Below are 17,055 nucleotides of genomic sequence, written 5' to 3'. Positions count from 1 at the left end.
CAGGATCAGGCTCCCAAACATGTCCCTTCAGATACAGTACTACCACATGGAAATAGCATCCTGATACATTCAGATGTAGGCTATAAGCACAAATGAAAGTATCAGGATGCTATTTCTGTGTGGTAGCACTGTATGGTGCTGGTAACACCAGCCCCTGTTATACAATGTTTTCATCTAAGGCAGCAGGAGAGGAGCCTCTGGTGTCGGTCGCTGTGAAATTGCAATGGGATTAATGTAAGTTTCAGTAGTAAGTTTTAAATAGAGGGCTGGTGGAGTTCAGATGGGGTAATGTAAAATTAACAGCAATGGTTACATTGCAGTTAATTTTAATATTGCATATTGTTATTCTTAGTAGAGTTAAGTTTACAGGTTAAGTTACAGCTTCAAATTCTTCCTGCCCCCCCAAAATAATCATTATTTACATATATTGTTCTTTATTTCTCCCTTCCCTATTCACTGGCCTTCTAGTGATATATTTAAAATAAATGTTCCAAACAAAATTTTAGCTTCATGAGTCCTATCTAGTCATCACTCTCTCTCTCTCACTGGGGCAATTTAAGCAAATCAATTCCACGAGTTAACTATGGTTTGTTTAAATAAGCCTGCTTCATAGCCCATGGCATGAAGTTGGGTTTGTTTCAAGCAACCCATAGATATGATCAAACACATGTGGTCAGTGCAGGCAACACAGCAAACTGCAGTTAATCTAAACTTGAAGCAAAAGCTTCCAAACTTCTCCTTACAGCCATGCCAAAAGGAGGATGGAGAAGAAGAATGCATGAGCCCAAGGCTCACTGTGGCTACTTCCTGTCACACTAAACAATGGTTCAGGGTTACGTCTGAAGATGACCAAACTGTGGAGCAAGAAGTGTTGGTGGGGTGATCATAAACCACACACAGACTGAACAAGATTTCTCAATTGTCTACGAACCAGATCTACTTTGAAGATTAGCAGAACCTACTGTTTAGCGTCATCACTGTCCCCTTCTTCTTCATCTTCCAGATGTGCGACATGTCCCCTGAGGAATTAAACAGGATATCACTTCTAAATGTCAATTGTCAACTTGTCTTCAGCCATCAAAAGATTTGTTATCTGCAATCCTAAAAAGCTTCTCTTTTAGCAAATCACAGTTGCAAGACAGACAAGCAAGGGGTCCTCTGTAAGCCAAACAAGCACCATTAGACCATGAGAGATACAAGAAACATACAGTCTGCACACAAGGAAAGGGACTTCGCAATCAAGAGAGAAAGAAAGTCAAGAATTACCGCTGATGCAGTTCTTCTTCAACTGATTTTAGAAGGCTCCTTTAAAAATAGAAGTAAAATTCAACGACTGGACACATTTAGCAAAAAGCACACAAAATCAGACACACTTTTTATATGATCTGACAAATGTAAGCTGTGCAATAAATTACAACAATTGTTTGAATTTTCAGTCTGAAGTAAATAATTATTCAGCCGAAAGTGTATTTAAGTGTGTTCAGCTGTACACCAGCCTGCTAATTAATGCACCTGGGTGGACACAGCTCATCTTAATTATAGTTACTGCTGTAAAAAAATGTGTGGGGGTGTGGAGGGGAGAAAAATATACACTAAAATAATGCAATGCCACAAGAAAAGATTGGCAAAACCTAGAATAAGAAAGAAGTATCTATCTCCTCCTTTTATCATATTTACACTAATTCTGAACTATTGACTTAACTTGTTGGGTTGCACCATTAAAGTCTATTTTTACAAAATAATTTAACATGGATCATTGAACTCTCTTTGAAGTGTTCCCTCACTTACAGGTATTTTATGAAGCCCATGGCACTAAAACTAGTCCTATCTGAACCTTAAGATCCTCTTTAGCAGACCTACTCCAAGTACCTCCAACTAAGTGCCTCCACAAAGCATGGCTTCTAGGACCTGCTCACTGGTGACATCCTAGCTGTGGAACAGCTTCCATAGAGAGGCTCATTTGGCTGCCATTTTTATGGCCTTTTGCATGCCAGATGAAGACCTTTTTATTTCCCAGGGCCTTCAGATAATCTGTGATATTAAAACCTGGCTGTCTGACATCTGCAGGCTTAAGAGTTCTCATGCTGCTTTTTTTCTTCTTCCTGTATTTTGTTTCTTGGAGGCCACTCAGAGAATATATGTTATTGGGTGGCCTATATACATGCAATAAAAAATGTATTTATTACATATACACACATATAGGCACATTTGTGGATACAGATGCAGACGATAAAGCTGCCTTGCTATATACCTGCCAACACCAAAAAAATCATCACCCATATATGAGGCTACATTGGGTTGAATCCAGACTACAGGACTAGAGAACTGTGTCTACAGGATGCTCCATTGGAGAGGAAAGGGAGGTCCAATTCCTGCTTTAGACTCCAGAATATAGGAGGTGGCTCTGGAACTTCAGGAGAAATTGAAAAAAACCCCTGCCCACTTCTTCCAAAGGGAGCCTCTGCAAGATCTTAGTCTTGATCCAACTCGAGTATCTCAAAATACGGATTAAATAGTTTTTACTGTAAATGTGCAACTGGTTTCACTGCATAAACATCAAATTCCTGATCAAATTGGTAACTACATTAAAAACCACTGCCAGATTATTTGGGGGTGGGGGTAGGGGGAGAAAAAGAATGGTGTTACTAAAAATACTCACTTATTTCCACCCAAGAAGTAACTTCCTTGGGGACCTTGACCATATTCTAGTTGCAAATCCTATTGAGAGAGAAAAAAAGCATCAAGCTCTGTCTCATCTTATTGCATTCCCCCTTTAAAAAAATAATTATTATCTAACTAGCTCCGGCTGTTCTTACACAAACTTGAGTCCCACAAATAGCTTCACAGCATATACAAATAATGCATGTTGTACAGCAGATTCCCTCCAATTTCACTAACAGAATACTATACTTCTAATATGACACTTCTGTTATTTAAGGAGAGGAAAAGATACAAGATTTGTAAATTTTCTGCTTGAGATGCTCTGTTGCACAGTTGCATGCAGACAATATCCATAGGTTTCCTTGGCAAGCAAAAAAGCACCTTTCCTTGTGTAAGGTGTAGGCAGCATCCCTGATTTCTGCTAATTCCTCCTTCCAGCTGCAGCGCCCAATGCCACATCCCATACAGTGTTGGAGTAACTGGACATGAGAAGGTGCTAATTTCCTTCATAAGCGTAAATCACCCCATGGAAGAGCTAACTGCAAGTGCAAGGTCAGCCAAGCCAGCAGCTATGGTAACAGCTCTGTTCCTCGGCTATATCTGTGATTAAGGTACGTCAGCTCAGTTAGTCTGTGAGTCGTCAGTCTGCTGGTGTTATTTGCCCAGTGGCTGGAATTTATTTGGAGCAACAGAGCTACTTTGTAAATGTATGCATCTGCATATATCTGTATCTGCAAAAGCCTACAAGCTGTATATATCCAAGTCCAGAACTGTTTTACTGAGCCTTATCCTCTGCAACAGTAAACTATTTGGACCTTAGGCAGCTTCTGTGTGGTTACTGGTACTGGAAGCAACTTCCACTGCACGGATATCTCACTTGAGATTCCCAGCAGGCTGTTCCTGGAAGTACAGAAACCCCCAGAAAGAGATTTTCAAGGGGGTGTAGGGAGGCATGAAAGCCCAGTTCTATGAGACAAACTCTGCTCAATGAAATTAGGATCCAATCAAACAGCTCTTTAGATTTATGAGTGTCATCAGGGCCTGCAGTTCATCTCCTCCTACTTTGAATTGCTACTCCCAAAATGCACAAAATCTGTGCGGGGAAAGATGAACATACATGCCACGAGCAATGGTGGCTTGATCACATAACCTTAAAGTCTCTGAAAGGCTATTATTGTACGCAACCCAATATATTTTAATGTAAAGAGATCACCTTGTACGAGTAACTAACAACCATAATTCAAAATAGATAAAGTGCAAGGGCTCTGAAATCTCCATGGATGGAAATGAATATGAACTAGGGATCATAGCTTTGCAGTACAGAAACATATCTTCAGAATCCTGGAAGCCACAACTTTCATGTGGGAAAAAAGCTTAGAAGTCCTAATGATTTTAATAAGTGGTTTAGTAGACCAAGGTCAGTGTGCTACCACTTATTTCACAGCAGGGACAATGTCATCATCTGCTGGAGCTCTACCTGCCAAACCTCTACATGTCAAATAAATAAACTTTTCTCAGAAAGAAACCCACCATATAAACTACACAAAGAAAAAGGCAGGCTACAGTAGCCTGCCACTTCTATTTTTGGAAAATTCCAACACTCCTTTGAAAATGGTCATAAAGCAGAAAGAAAGCTTTTTTGAGTCAGCTAGAATTCTTTCTGGATGATTCAAACCAGGAGGCATGGGGTTAGAGGAAAAACTGGATTGTTATTGGAGCTATGATATCTGCTTTAGTCCGACATTGCTTTTTTGTAGTATTCAGTAAGCCCACAACTTTAAACACATTTAACTTGGACACATTCAGCCTAAGCAGCTTTGGCCCTGTGTACCTGAAGGAGCATCGCTACCCCCATCATTCAGCCCGGACACTGAGATCCAGCCCTGAGGGCCTTCTGCTGGTTCCATCAGTGCAAGAAGTGAAGTTACAGGGAACCAGGCAGAGGGCTTTCTTGGCAGTTGCGCCCGCCCTGTGGAACACTATCCCATCAGATGTCAAGAAAATAAACAACTATCTGAGTAACCTCAGCCAATGTTAGATTAATGTGATCCCGCTCCCTTTGATTACCATAATTCCCTTACCTTTATGAATCCCACCACCTACTTCTTATATAGTATAGTCTCAAATCCACCCACCCATCCATATATTACAATCTATAGAAAACCTTGTGTCTTCCAGATGTCTTGGACTACCACTACTAGCCAGCACAGCCATGCATCATGCCAAAGCAACGTGCGCCATCATTTTTAGTGGCCAGTAAAGCATTTTATCAAGGAACATTGATAAATATGACCTGCTTTCTTTTTATAAGCAAAGAGGAAAATTGAGATCACGTTTGGAAAACAAAGCTTGGTGATAAATGACTGTTTACTTGGAGGCAAGGGGTGAGATGGATAAAGGACAAGAATGTTAATGAGGATGCTGGATTAAACTATGGAGGAAGTGAGAGTGACTCCAAAAGGACTTCTAGAGTGATGCAGAACTTGGCAATTTCAGAAATGTTTTTGGATCTGAGGCATGTGGGTAAGAAGGGAAAACTGAATCAAAAATTGTTTGAGGGCAGAAATTGCTCACATTCACTCTGAACTTGAAGCCGCAGTTGAGGCGAATCCTAATGAGATTTCCAGAGTACTGTCTGGGTGCATGTGGTGGGATCAGTATGAGTGAGCGTGGTCTGAGGATGTGGACAGGACACTTTGCAGGAGTTCAGAGCACAAAGGCCCTTTCTACCCCCTTGTGTATCTGAGAGGGATTGACTGGGTGGACGACAGAGTGCTAAATACTTCACTGTGAGAGCCACTTTAGAAGAAGCAAAAGATTGCCTCCTCCTGAAGGAGACCACTCTGGACCAAGAGATATCAAACAACTGTTGCATGGTTGCAAATATCCCTTTTTTGAGAAAGGCGCTCAAGAAGGGGATGAGTGCAGGTGAATCTGGATATGGCTGAGTTCTGGATCTATTTTAATCTGGTTTTTCAACAATTCTGTCTTTGCTACCAACTGATTATGGAAAGGGGCAGCACTATCCTATTGATTTTTCTCAACATCTTGGCAGCTTTTAATACTATAGATCACAGTATCTTCCTGAACTGGGTCTATGGGTTGGATGTACTACTGTGCTACAGTGGTTCAACTCCTACCTTCAGGGTCATGTTGGGAGATGTCTGTGTGGCCTCTTGGCAATAGTGCTGAAGGATTCCCTTCTGTCTCCCATGTTATTTAATATCTGTAATAAAACTCTTGGGAGGAATCATCCAGGGATTTGCAGCAAATTGTCATCAGTGTGACGACACCCAGTTCTATCTTTCCACTCCATCAGAATTGGGAGAGGTGGTAGATAAGATGGATAGATGCTTAGAGGCAATGACAGACCAGTTGTTGGCCAATAAGATACAATAGAATCCTGAAAAGTACTGTGACTAGTCAAGTCTCTGATCTAGGAATTGGCCTAGGAGAAGGGTAGCAGTTGCCCTGTGGAACAGCTATGTAGCTTGGTGGTCCTTTCTGATCCATTATTGTCCTTAGAAGCTCAGGTGGTGTTAGTGGCTAGGAGAGCCTACTGCCATTTATAACTGGCTTACAAGCTACGGACATTCATGGACGAAGCCAGCCTACTATCAGTAATTCATGCTCTAGTGACCCCATGTTTTGATGACCGCAACGGACTTTAGGGTTGTCCTTGAAAATGGTATGGAAGCTGCAACTTGTGCAGAATGTGGCTGTCAGGTTATGAACTAGAGCAATGAGATGGGCTCACAAAGGGCCTGTCCTAAAATCTCTGCGTTGGCTGCCTGTGCTCTACTGGGCTCGTTTCAGTGTTAAGCGATGGTTTGCAAAACCAAATGGCCCAAATATATGCAGAAACAGCACCTCTCATACCAGCCCATTTGAGCCTTAATATCAGCTGGGGATGGGGTTCTGCTCATCGTGCCCAACAGGATTCATGAAGGGCCTTCTCTGTGGTGGTGCCCCAACTCCCCTAGAGCTACATCTGTCTCCTATTTAAATATTTAGCTTGTATATGCTTTTATTGACGTATTTTGTTGCTGTGGTTCTTGTGTATCTCCTTGAGCTCTTTGAAGGCAGGATGATCCATAAATACTCTAAATCAACAAATAAATTTTGATTACCTCCAGGATGACCCTACCCCCAAGCAAAATAATCTATGCAGTCTCAGCAGTTTCTATACAACCACTTAAATAGCATTAAGCTAAGCATCCATAAATTTTTCTGTGACTGGAACTTTAGCAGGAGTAAATGCTTGAGTTTGTGTCACCAGGGGTTCCCAACGAAGAAACCATGCTTTAGATACTTCCTTGAAATGGCATATGGTAGCCACAAATCAGAGAAACGCGAGTGAAATACTTGAGGGCCCCCATATAGGATTTGGTTGTTTTTTTGTGGGAAAGAGGGAAGCTGTAGCAGTTGCATAAACATAGAAACTAGAGCTCTTATGGCTGGGCAGAGGCAAGATGCCACTCTCAATTTGCAAAGCACAAATCCACGACAATATATATTCTACTGCAGTGACAGAAAAATTAATAAGAGAAAATAAGCAAACCGCTACAAAAAAGTAAAAAGATCCTTCATCTGCCACCGTACGTTAGAAATCTCACAGGAACATTTTTATGAAAAGTGACACCTGTCAGTGTGGTTTATGTTTGTATTATTTAATGGTCTAAACCTTTGTTTACAGCCAGGTTACTACTCTACTGTCTGCTAGCATCAATAGGCTAAAATATGATCATGTCTCTTTCTAATCTACTATTACTAGATGCTTTTAAAAATAACCTGCATTTCATCCTGGATACAGTTACAGCAAAACACTGGGAAAGAAATTCATTTGTGTACTGTCCTAGCGTATTTCTGTGGGAAAGTAAAGCTTGCAAAATGAAGGTGATAGAGACAAAAATAAAACACCACCATCTTAGTTTGCACAGAGTGTTCCTAACACAAGATTTTGAATGCTCAAGCCATGTATCTCTGGAGATGAAAGACACATGTGCACACACATGGAAATTTAGCAGTTTTCATGTAGATACTGTGCAAGAAGGTCCATCAAACAGAAGCAGCTATCCAACATAAACAGAATAACTAAGTTCAACTCTAAACAAAACCGTGGGATATTTAACCACATCCAAGTGAACAGTGAATCAAATCACACTCGATTCTGATAATTCCACTGATACTCTTTGGATAGTAGCGCTGTTCATTACAGTATTGGCAACAAAACTTTGGACAAGCCAAGGTAATCAGAAGTGGCTAAATATTGCAAATAGCTATACCAGACAATTTTGTCCTTAAAGTGATTGTTCGTATTCAAATTTTAATGTCTTTGCACTGGTTGAGCTACTCAACAGAATGGAACTTTAGCACTCGAGGGTGAATGTTTGTGCAGTGGCTGTCTAAGGTTTGAATAACTACTATTTGTGGATAAAGGAGACACACTTGTCTTTTATTTTTTAGATATAGAAAGCTAGATAGATAATATAGTGTAAATATTGTGCATGTTACTTTTACAATTGGGAAAAGTTGTAAACACAGGAAATGAAATACTAGTTTTCAGGAAGTGTGTCAACTAGGTAATTATTAAGGAATTCTAAATCATAATACTATTATTATACCTAGTATATGCACATTTGATGCATTAGGGAGTTCAGTGTGCTTCCCATATATTAATATAATCAAGCAGCTTGTTAGCCGTTTGGATTTCACATAAGTAATATGAGAATACTGAATGAGGTGGTCAGACGATTCTGTCAAATCTACAGCTTGCAGGACTGAGCCGTGAAACAAATTAATTCTAACCGCGTAGTCCCACGTAACCTTCCAACGAAAGACTAGGCATAAGTGGTAAGCATGTTTGACAAGACATGCTTTTGCTTCAGAACCAGGAATGTTGCTTGGATAGAAAAGAGTAAAATGAGATGCATTTGTTAGCATCAAGCATGATGTTTTAGAAATGATCTCTGAAGTGACGCTGTACATTTTGGATAAAACGGTTTCAATTTTCAGGTGATAAAGACGTATCAATTGTACTGAATGATCATTCTTTAAAGAATGATCTTCTTTTTCTGTCAAGGGCCACATTCCTCCAAGAACAATTTGCAAGAAGCCACAAGGCAGTAGTGGGCAACCCCTTTTCTCTCTCTCACTTTCTCCACCCGCCCCCCCGGGGGGGAGGTTCAGATTGTTCTTCTCAGGGGTCTCGGTCAATCACTCCCTGTCTTAAGTTATCTCAGGAAGGCCACAGACATTGGATGACATGACACAAATCGCACTCCATTCTGTAAAGACTACTTTCAAGCAGACATGCAGCAAATAAAATAATAATAATAAATAAATTAAATTTGTATACTGCTCTTCATCTGTAGATTTCAGGGCAGGTCACAGCATAAAAATAAATGATGGAAACACAATCGCTTTCAGTACATGTTTTGGTTACAGCTTGCAGTTAACTAGAGTGACCCTGAGTCCTGGTTTGAATGACAATCTAAGTCAAACCTTGGCTTAACTCCCTGCAACACGGCAGCAAAAAGGACCAATGGAGGGGCAAAGCAGCTGTGAGCAGTCTAGCCAAGACAGGGTTTGATTTTGCATGCCTTGCAAACCAGGCCACTATTCGGCCCTTTGGATACAACTGGGAATGAGGATTAGGCTCATATACTACCACTTGCACTTTCATCACAGTGTAAAGAAGGCGATGAGTAATTTGTGCCCAAACATGAGACCTCTCCAACTGTGAGAAATAGAACCCAATTTCTAGAACAGTGTTTCCCAAACGTTTTTGGGCAACGGCACACCTGCTTACCGGAAAAAAATCTCGCGGCACACCACCATTAAAGCCCCGCCCCGTGACGTCAGCGCGCAGCGTCACGCGGGGGGGGGGGGACGCACAAAAGTGAACGTTTTTTCCCTCCCCCTTGCCGGGGTGGGAGGAGGCAGCAGAGCGAGGGCAGCTGAGGCGGCGGCGGCGATAGCGGGCGGAGGAGGAGCCGTCGCCGGGAGTTGCTGCTGCTGCTGTTGCTGCTGCTGCCCGGACATGCCGGCCTCCTCCTCCTCCGCTGTCTCGCGCTCCTCCCTTTTGCGCGAGCTGCCCCGCCGCTCGGCACCACCACCGCGGAGCCGCCCCCGGCTCGACGCGGATCCTCGCCGCCGCCGCCTCTCGCCGCCCGACTCGCCCGCCTCCCTCCCACGGCACACCAGCCGGTGTCTCACGGCACAGTAGTGTGCCGCGGCACACCGGTTGGGAAACACTGTTCTAGAAGGTTCATTCTCACAAGAGTCAGGAAAAATCTATGTTCAGACAAACATGCCATTTCCCAAGTTCATTTGTTACCTTCTGCGCACATTCATGGAAGCAGGAAGGAACACCCATGCCCCAAATCTGCTCACAATCTCAGAGTAGGTAGAATTCCGGGAGTAAAACAGTGCTTGACTAAGGTCACTGACACCATCCTTCCCAATGTAGAAATCACCACAAGCTTCCTAAAATCTGCAGAGGCACAGAATATGCCAACTATCTATCTAGAAGACAAACTTGTTCTCACACTTCTGACATCTCTCTTTTAACTGTACACACAGTTCCGAAATATCTTTGGCGTAAAATCAAGAATGAACTTCCTAATAAGAAAGATAGCGTTTGTGAAAACAGATGACGCACAGCACATGTTATGTTTAGTGCAGATGACTGTAAAGTATGTACCAACATGCTATGTGGTTTACTGCTATTAAAAGGAAATTGTTTCCCCTTGAAGAGAGATCACAATTAGTACAAGTTTTGCCAAAAATTTACAGGCAGGGACAGGACAAAAATAAATATATTTTAAAAGAAATTATGTTAAAGTTCAATGTTGAAGTGTCTCAGGAGATGCTATAGAACAATAGCCTAGAGTTATTCTCACAGAGCCAGCTGGAAGCCACCATTAAACTAGGGAAAGAATTACTGAAGCTACAAATACAGTGGTACCTCGCAAGACGAATGCCTCGCAAGACAAAAAACTCGCTAGACGAAAGGTTTTTCCGTTTTCGATTTGCCTCGCAAGACGAATTTCCCTATGGGCTTGTTTTGCAAGACGAAAACGTCTAAAAACAAAGACATGTTTTGTTTATAAAGTTAATTTATTTTCCCTTCAATTTTTGAACTGCTCTTTACAGTATGTGTGACTTTAAAGAGCAGTTAATAAACTGTTGTTGTACCAAATTTGGCTTTGTTTGGACTTTTTTTGACCATAGGAACGCATTAATTGATTTTCAATGCATTCCTATGGGATTTCGTGATTCGCGAGACAAAAAATTCGCTAGACGACAAAACTTGCGGAACGAATTAATTTCGTCTTGCGGGGCACCACTGTACAAATTCTTGAAGGCAGGTTTGTGTACCAAGGAGGAAGAAGCAGGCAACCTCCATCTAAATGGAAGCAGGTGTCCATAGTAAACAACTAAAGTTTTGCTATGTTACCTCATTAATGCCAAAAGTTTATTTCTTTATGAAATAAACCCAGAAAAGCAACATTTTAAGTATTAGGCAAAGGATATTAACGACTAAAATTTGTTTCTACTGCTAAAGATCAAAGGAGAAGAGATTTCTGAACAAAATAATTCTTGGCTAAAATGTTTCAAAAACTAAGTTGCTTTACACAAAACAATTATCTGCAAATATTATTAAATCTCAGTGCTTACTGCTGTACTCATGTTTTAAGTATTAAATAAACAAATGCATGTTGGAAGAGGTGGAAAATAAGATATAGAAGCAATACCTGCACGCCATTTTCTTCAAGCTGATTTCAATCCTTTCCTTCCCAATGAAATTTGTTACCTTTTGTTATTTATGTGCTCAAGTTTCTCTCATTATGAAAAAAACTAACCTAGTCAGCAGCTTAGCAATTGTCTTAGCAATTTGTTTTAATATAGTTTTAGTGAAATTACAAAAATCATTGTGAGAAATGTTAGTATATAAGAATGCAACACTGATATGGGTAATTAAAATCAGTAGTTTTATTATTACGCAAGTATTTGATTAGTAGAACTTTTGACTATTCTACAGATGGCAAAAGCAGCATGACAACTGAACAAAACATTCAACTTTGAAAAACAAAAAAGACGAACAAACACTGACAAAGAAAAAGCAATAGATGAAAATACCAGATTAGATCTTGCAGTGTAGTATATTTCTTCTGAACTGTCCGAAAAATCGTTACTGACGGGCTGTTCATCAGACAAAGACCAGAAACTCAGGTTAATTACTTTTAGACTCAAAAATATCTAAGTACAAAGGGACATTGTTGCACGATAGCGGACTCTGCCATTACCGTTTATTAAAGTGTCTAAAGCTTTATACAATATAGCAGGTGGATTAGTATAGCCTTTAGATGTTCAACGGTGACTTAAGAAATGCAAGGACTGGTAACAGGTGTACATTTGTTTATACTTCTTATCCTACACACCAATTTTTTTAAAAACACACACACATATTTTGTTGTTCTTCCCTGAAAGTTGCAAGCCACAGATTTCCCATCATTCCTGTACTATTATTTCTTACAAAGATTAACAAAGTCTTCTGTCCAGTCAGCTGCATACCCACAGGCAGTTCCATGTGCCAGGTGGTTTAGGGTTCAAAATATGGAACCAGAACAACTTCATAGTTGTAAGTGCATTTACTTCAATGCAAGTTGGTTCCAAGTGTGTTTCACACTGGGGCATATCAATGTGCGTTGCATGGGGTTGGACTAGATGACCCTCGGGAGCCCCTTCCAACTCTATAACTCTATGGTTTTTATTGTTTTTATTATTGCTTGTTAGCCGCCCTGAGCCCGGCCTTGGCTGGGGAGGGCGGGGTATACCGTATTTTTTGCCCTATAGGACGCACTTTTTCCCCTCCAAAAATGAAGGGGAAATGTGTGTGCGTCCTATGGGGCGAATGCAGGCTTTCGCTGAAGCCTGGAGAGCAAGAGGGATTGGTGCTCACCAACCCCTCTCGCTCTCCAGGCTTCAGGAAGCTATCCGCAAGCCGTGGGAGACCGGCGCCACTTCGCGCAGCTCTCCCACAGCTAGTAGAGAGCTTGCCTGCACCCAGAAGCTTGGGGCGCACTGAGCTCAGCACACCCCAGGCTTCCGGCTTCGCGCAGCTCTCCGCTAGCCGTGGGAGAGCTGCGCAAAGCTCTGGCTTCCCCCGCCCCAGCCCCGCACCAGGGGGGGGAAATAAATTTTTTTTTCTTTATTTCCCCCCCAAAAAACTAGGTGAGTCCTATGGGCCGGTGCGTCCTATGGGGCGAAAAATACGGTAAATAAAAATTATTATTATTATTATTATTATTATTATTATTATTATTATTATTATTGAGTTCTCCCATGTTGCTGACAACTGTGTGTTATAAAAATGCTTAAACCCAAACTGTGACTTTATAGGACACTGTGGCCTAGATTCAAAGGACTGTAAAACTAGTTTTGTGAGCCTAACTAGGGGGTTGACTCACTCTTCCTTAAACAGCGGGCCCTCATGCCTCATATTATTTTTGAGTCTGCAGCAGAAAGGAAAATAGTTTCTACTAGTACATGCCCCTTCTTTGAGCCTAGGTAGCTCTTTAGATCCCAGCAGTCTCACTTGCATCCAACCAACAATGGGTACATTATAGACCTTGGAGCTTCCTTTTTTTTAAAAAAAAGGGCGGGTGTGTGCATAGGAATTTTAATCAGTAATCTGTCTCCATCTTCCACTGGTACAACAAGATGAGATATGAAGAAGTATATCTCCAACAGAACAAAGCGTTTAAAAGATACGGTACTTCTCCAAGACTGGATTTAAAATCCAATTAACTGATTGGAAAGCAAGACTAATGTTGGTAAAGAACAATGCAGAAGAGAACATGCAGATGAAATGGGTGTTCCTCATGCTTAACTTTCTGCTTACAAAGTCAAGCAGTATCAGCACTTCAACTTGTGAGTGAGTGGGGCAAAAACAGGAGCCACTTTAATTGTATTTTATCTGAGTTTTGTCCCTCATGGTCTCAAGACAAAAAATCTGTTTCCCAAACACAAACTTTTCCTCCATGCCACTGTTCTGGGTTCAGATTTTATAACTGCATACAATTACTGATAGGTAAATTGTCATACACAAGTAATTTTCCCACCTATTTTTTGGTCTCTCTAATCTGTCCACAGCTCAGAAATAGAGCACATGTTTTGTTTGCAGAACGTCCTAGGATAAATCCCAGGGACTTCCAGGTAGGGTTGAGAAATAAACCCTCAACATCAACTGCAGGTCAGTATAGACCATAAGGAACTAGATGGGGGAACGGTCTGGCTCATTTGAAATACAGCAGTTTTGTATGCACCTATCTTGAATAAGAGAGCATGCAATATGGAAGTCAGAATGTGGAATACATGGACCACATGTAGTTATTGTTGAGTAGAACTATCAAAGAGGCTAAGAAAAACACACAGGAGGCCTTGCAAACAACATACAAGATAGGAACAAGCACTTGAGAAAGAGGGAATGGGATGCAAAAATAAAACAAGTCCACGCATTGAGAGTCAGTCCTTAAAATAGGTGCAAGGAATGCGAATTAGAAGCCAATGTGAAAAGAAAAACAACACTAAATTGAGTAAATTGTTTTCTAGAAGTACAAATCTTTTAAAAAATACAACTATATAACCCGCCTATTGGCTATAAACATGAATCAAGAAATAAACTGTATTTGAGGGCAAATTTCTAGCCCTTGCTCAGAAAGATACAGAATTAGAGAAGTGCAAATCTACCATGAAAAACCTGGTAGACACCCAAATAAAGGTGTTTTGGGCGGAAAATGGTAAACAGTGGCCTAAGATATGTTGAAACTGAGAAAACTGAAGGACTAGATGAATTTCCTGAAGGAAATTTTAGCAATCAAGATACTTTCCAATATGTATCAGCATGGCTGCTTTAAAGATTATACCCAAGTTATATTTTCTCCAAGGAAAAGTGAAATTACATGGATATGAAGTCCTTATCATTTTGCTGCATAAAAGTCTTCACATGTTTCTATCCTGAGAGATAATTAAACACAAGGCGGGTGTCTAAGGACCATCAACACTCCTCAGAATGAGTTCATGATTTAAGAGAATGCAGCAGCTAATCCAACACTGCCTTGTTGCTCATATCCTGAGGGAGAGATCTGTAGAGTTGCCAGCTTAAAACATGATGCCTGCTGGTACCTTTAAAAGTTAGGAGGCAGTGGAAGAGGATGCAGCTGCCACGCATCAAGTACCATTCTTCTAAAAGACCACACTACTTCCTTGCCTTGCTGTATAAAACAAAGCTTCAACTTCAACCCACACCAGGCAGGGACAGAAGGGAAGAACAGGAAAGGAGAGCAAAATAGTCAATTCCTCTCTGCTACCCCAATGTTTAGAAAGCAAGAGGCAGAATTGTGCCCTAGCAACTCTTGTTGGGTGCTACCCACTGAAGACATCAGGAAGCAACATTTGCAAAGGGCAGCAGGAAGTAGATTTCTGCCTCCACTGCTTCCTGTGCTAAAACAGGGGCTTGTTTGTGGGGAGTTCAGAGCTAAGACGACTTGCCGCATTTACTACCTATTGTTGGACTCTCTGCTGTAACACAAAAATGGCAATTAAATCAACAATGAGCAGGCAAATATCTGGGCACAATTGGATGGAATGAACTGGGACAAGCACAAGACTCAAGGGTAGACAGCATAGACATCAGATGCCCAAGGCCAAGTTTGCATGGGACCCACCTGGATGCAATTCCCTGCTTTCTCAGTACTTTAATCTTTGCCTTGAAGTATATACTAGCCTCCTGGCCACTGGAATGTAGCCACACCGCAGGGTTTCTGTCATATGGCAATCTGGTGTGCAGCCTTCTATTTTTTTGACTACAATTAAGGTTCTGTCTAATGCCATCTCATTGCATAAGGCTCTTTTGTGTTTCCCCCATTGGGTTCTCTGCACTCAAAACTGCTTTCAAACATCTGTCCTCTCTAACATCCATCTTTCCATACTAATGAGATACCTGACCTTAGATGTACACATAGTGATCAAGCATATAATAGCCATGTTTTTTTTAAGTAAGCAAATGCAGAACAAGGGTGGCTAACTTTCTGTGGTTCGAGGAAGGTATGCCAGTAGTGAGTGTGGCCACCTCACAGACTTTCACTCTCAGTGGCACCGGGTGCTTGTGGCTGATTCAGCGACAGCTTCTGCAGAGGGGCAGGGCAAGCTGCCACCATTGTGACTGCTAAAGAAATTGGAGTTCTTGTTGAAACTGCACTGAAAAGGATATATCAAGAACTCTGGCCAAAAGTTTCAATATAAGGAATAATTCCTACTCAAGAGTTGAAAAGAAAAACGTGTATATTCTGCTAAGAGTAACAGTTTGAAGCTAGTAGTAAATTAAACACACTGTGTAAGTACGATAGTTTTAAAGTAATGGTAAGTTTGGATACAACGTTTAAGTACAGAAATAATGAGTTTCAAATACACAGTGATATAGTACAAAGGTACATGAAATACCAGTGCACAACAATTGTTTTATACAAGTCTCAATAGCAGTCAAAAAGAGTCCATATTATATAAAATCAGAATAAAGAATAAAGGATCAAATGGGGCCAAAAAGGAGTATCCGGAGTGTGAATCAGATGTACGACTCAGTAGTGGTGACCAGGACAGGGCCCTGTTTCGGAGTACACGCCTTCTTCAGCTGGTAATCTCAAAAAATATGTCAAGATAGATCAAGTGATTTTATATAATATGGACTCTTTTTGACTGCTATTGAGACTTGTATAAAACAATTGTTGTGCACTGGTATTTCATGTACCTTTGTACTATATCACTGTGTATTTGAAACTCATTATTTCTGTACTTAAACGTTGTATCCAAACTTACCATTACTTTAAAACTATCGTACTTACACAGTGTGTTTAATTTACTACTAGCTTCAAACTGTTACTCTTAGCAGAATATACACGTTTTTCTTTTCAACTCTTGAGTAGGAATTATTCCTTATATTGAAACTTTTGGCCAGAGTTCTTGATATATCCTTTTCAGTGCACCATTGTGACTGAAGCAGTTTTGGGCAGCAGCAATGAGCAGCTGACCGCTATTGAGCGCTGGCCAGTGCTCTGGAAACATGAAGGAAACCAGCTCCACTATTATTTTTTAAAAAAAGAAACCAGCCCCAATGTTTGGTCAGCATTCAGGAAACAGATGAGTGCCCCTTCTTGTTCCTGAAGCACTTTGACCAGCTCTCAGTGTCACCATGCAAGTCACCCCAATAAAATGGGTAAAATTTGCCATGGGTTAGTGGGCCATTAAAACTGGCTTGGCAGGCTGGGTCTGGCCCATGGACTCATCACCACTGCTGTAAGGCGAGGCGATACTGTAGCGGGTGCAAGAGCA

The 17,055-nt window shown here is 41.1% G+C and overlaps 1 protein-coding gene across 9 annotated transcripts in view; it reads right to left on the bottom strand.

Annotated features, from left to right (window-relative positions):
- The window catches only part of MAP4K3 (mitogen-activated protein kinase kinase kinase kinase 3), a 70,415-nt gene that overhangs the window by 22,503 nt on the left and 30,857 nt on the right, over positions 1-17,055 (bottom strand). For 3 of the 9 annotated variants that reach the window (XM_083494269.1, XM_083494266.1, XM_083494274.1), the window contains 4 exons: positions 11,806-11,868; positions 2,660-2,718; positions 1,267-1,305; positions 963-1,019 (listed from right to left, as the gene is read on the bottom strand). In XM_083494269.1, coding sequence (XP_083350395.1) covers positions 963-1,019; positions 1,267-1,305; positions 2,660-2,718; positions 11,806-11,868 — 218 coding nt within the window. The remainder of the gene's footprint in view (positions 1-962; positions 1,020-1,266; positions 1,306-2,659; positions 2,719-11,805; positions 11,869-17,055) is intronic. The other 6 variants (XM_083494272.1, XM_083494268.1, XM_083494271.1 and 3 more) reach the window with 3 other exon arrangements.

This window comes from Podarcis liolepis, assembly GCF_965112155.1.
Source record: "Podarcis liolepis genome assembly, chromosome: 3".
Lineage (NCBI taxonomy): Eukaryota > Metazoa > Chordata > Lepidosauria > Squamata > Lacertidae > Podarcis > Podarcis liolepis.
Note: the sequence above shows the minus strand (reverse complement) of the source record. Positions and strands in the feature narration are given on the sequence as shown.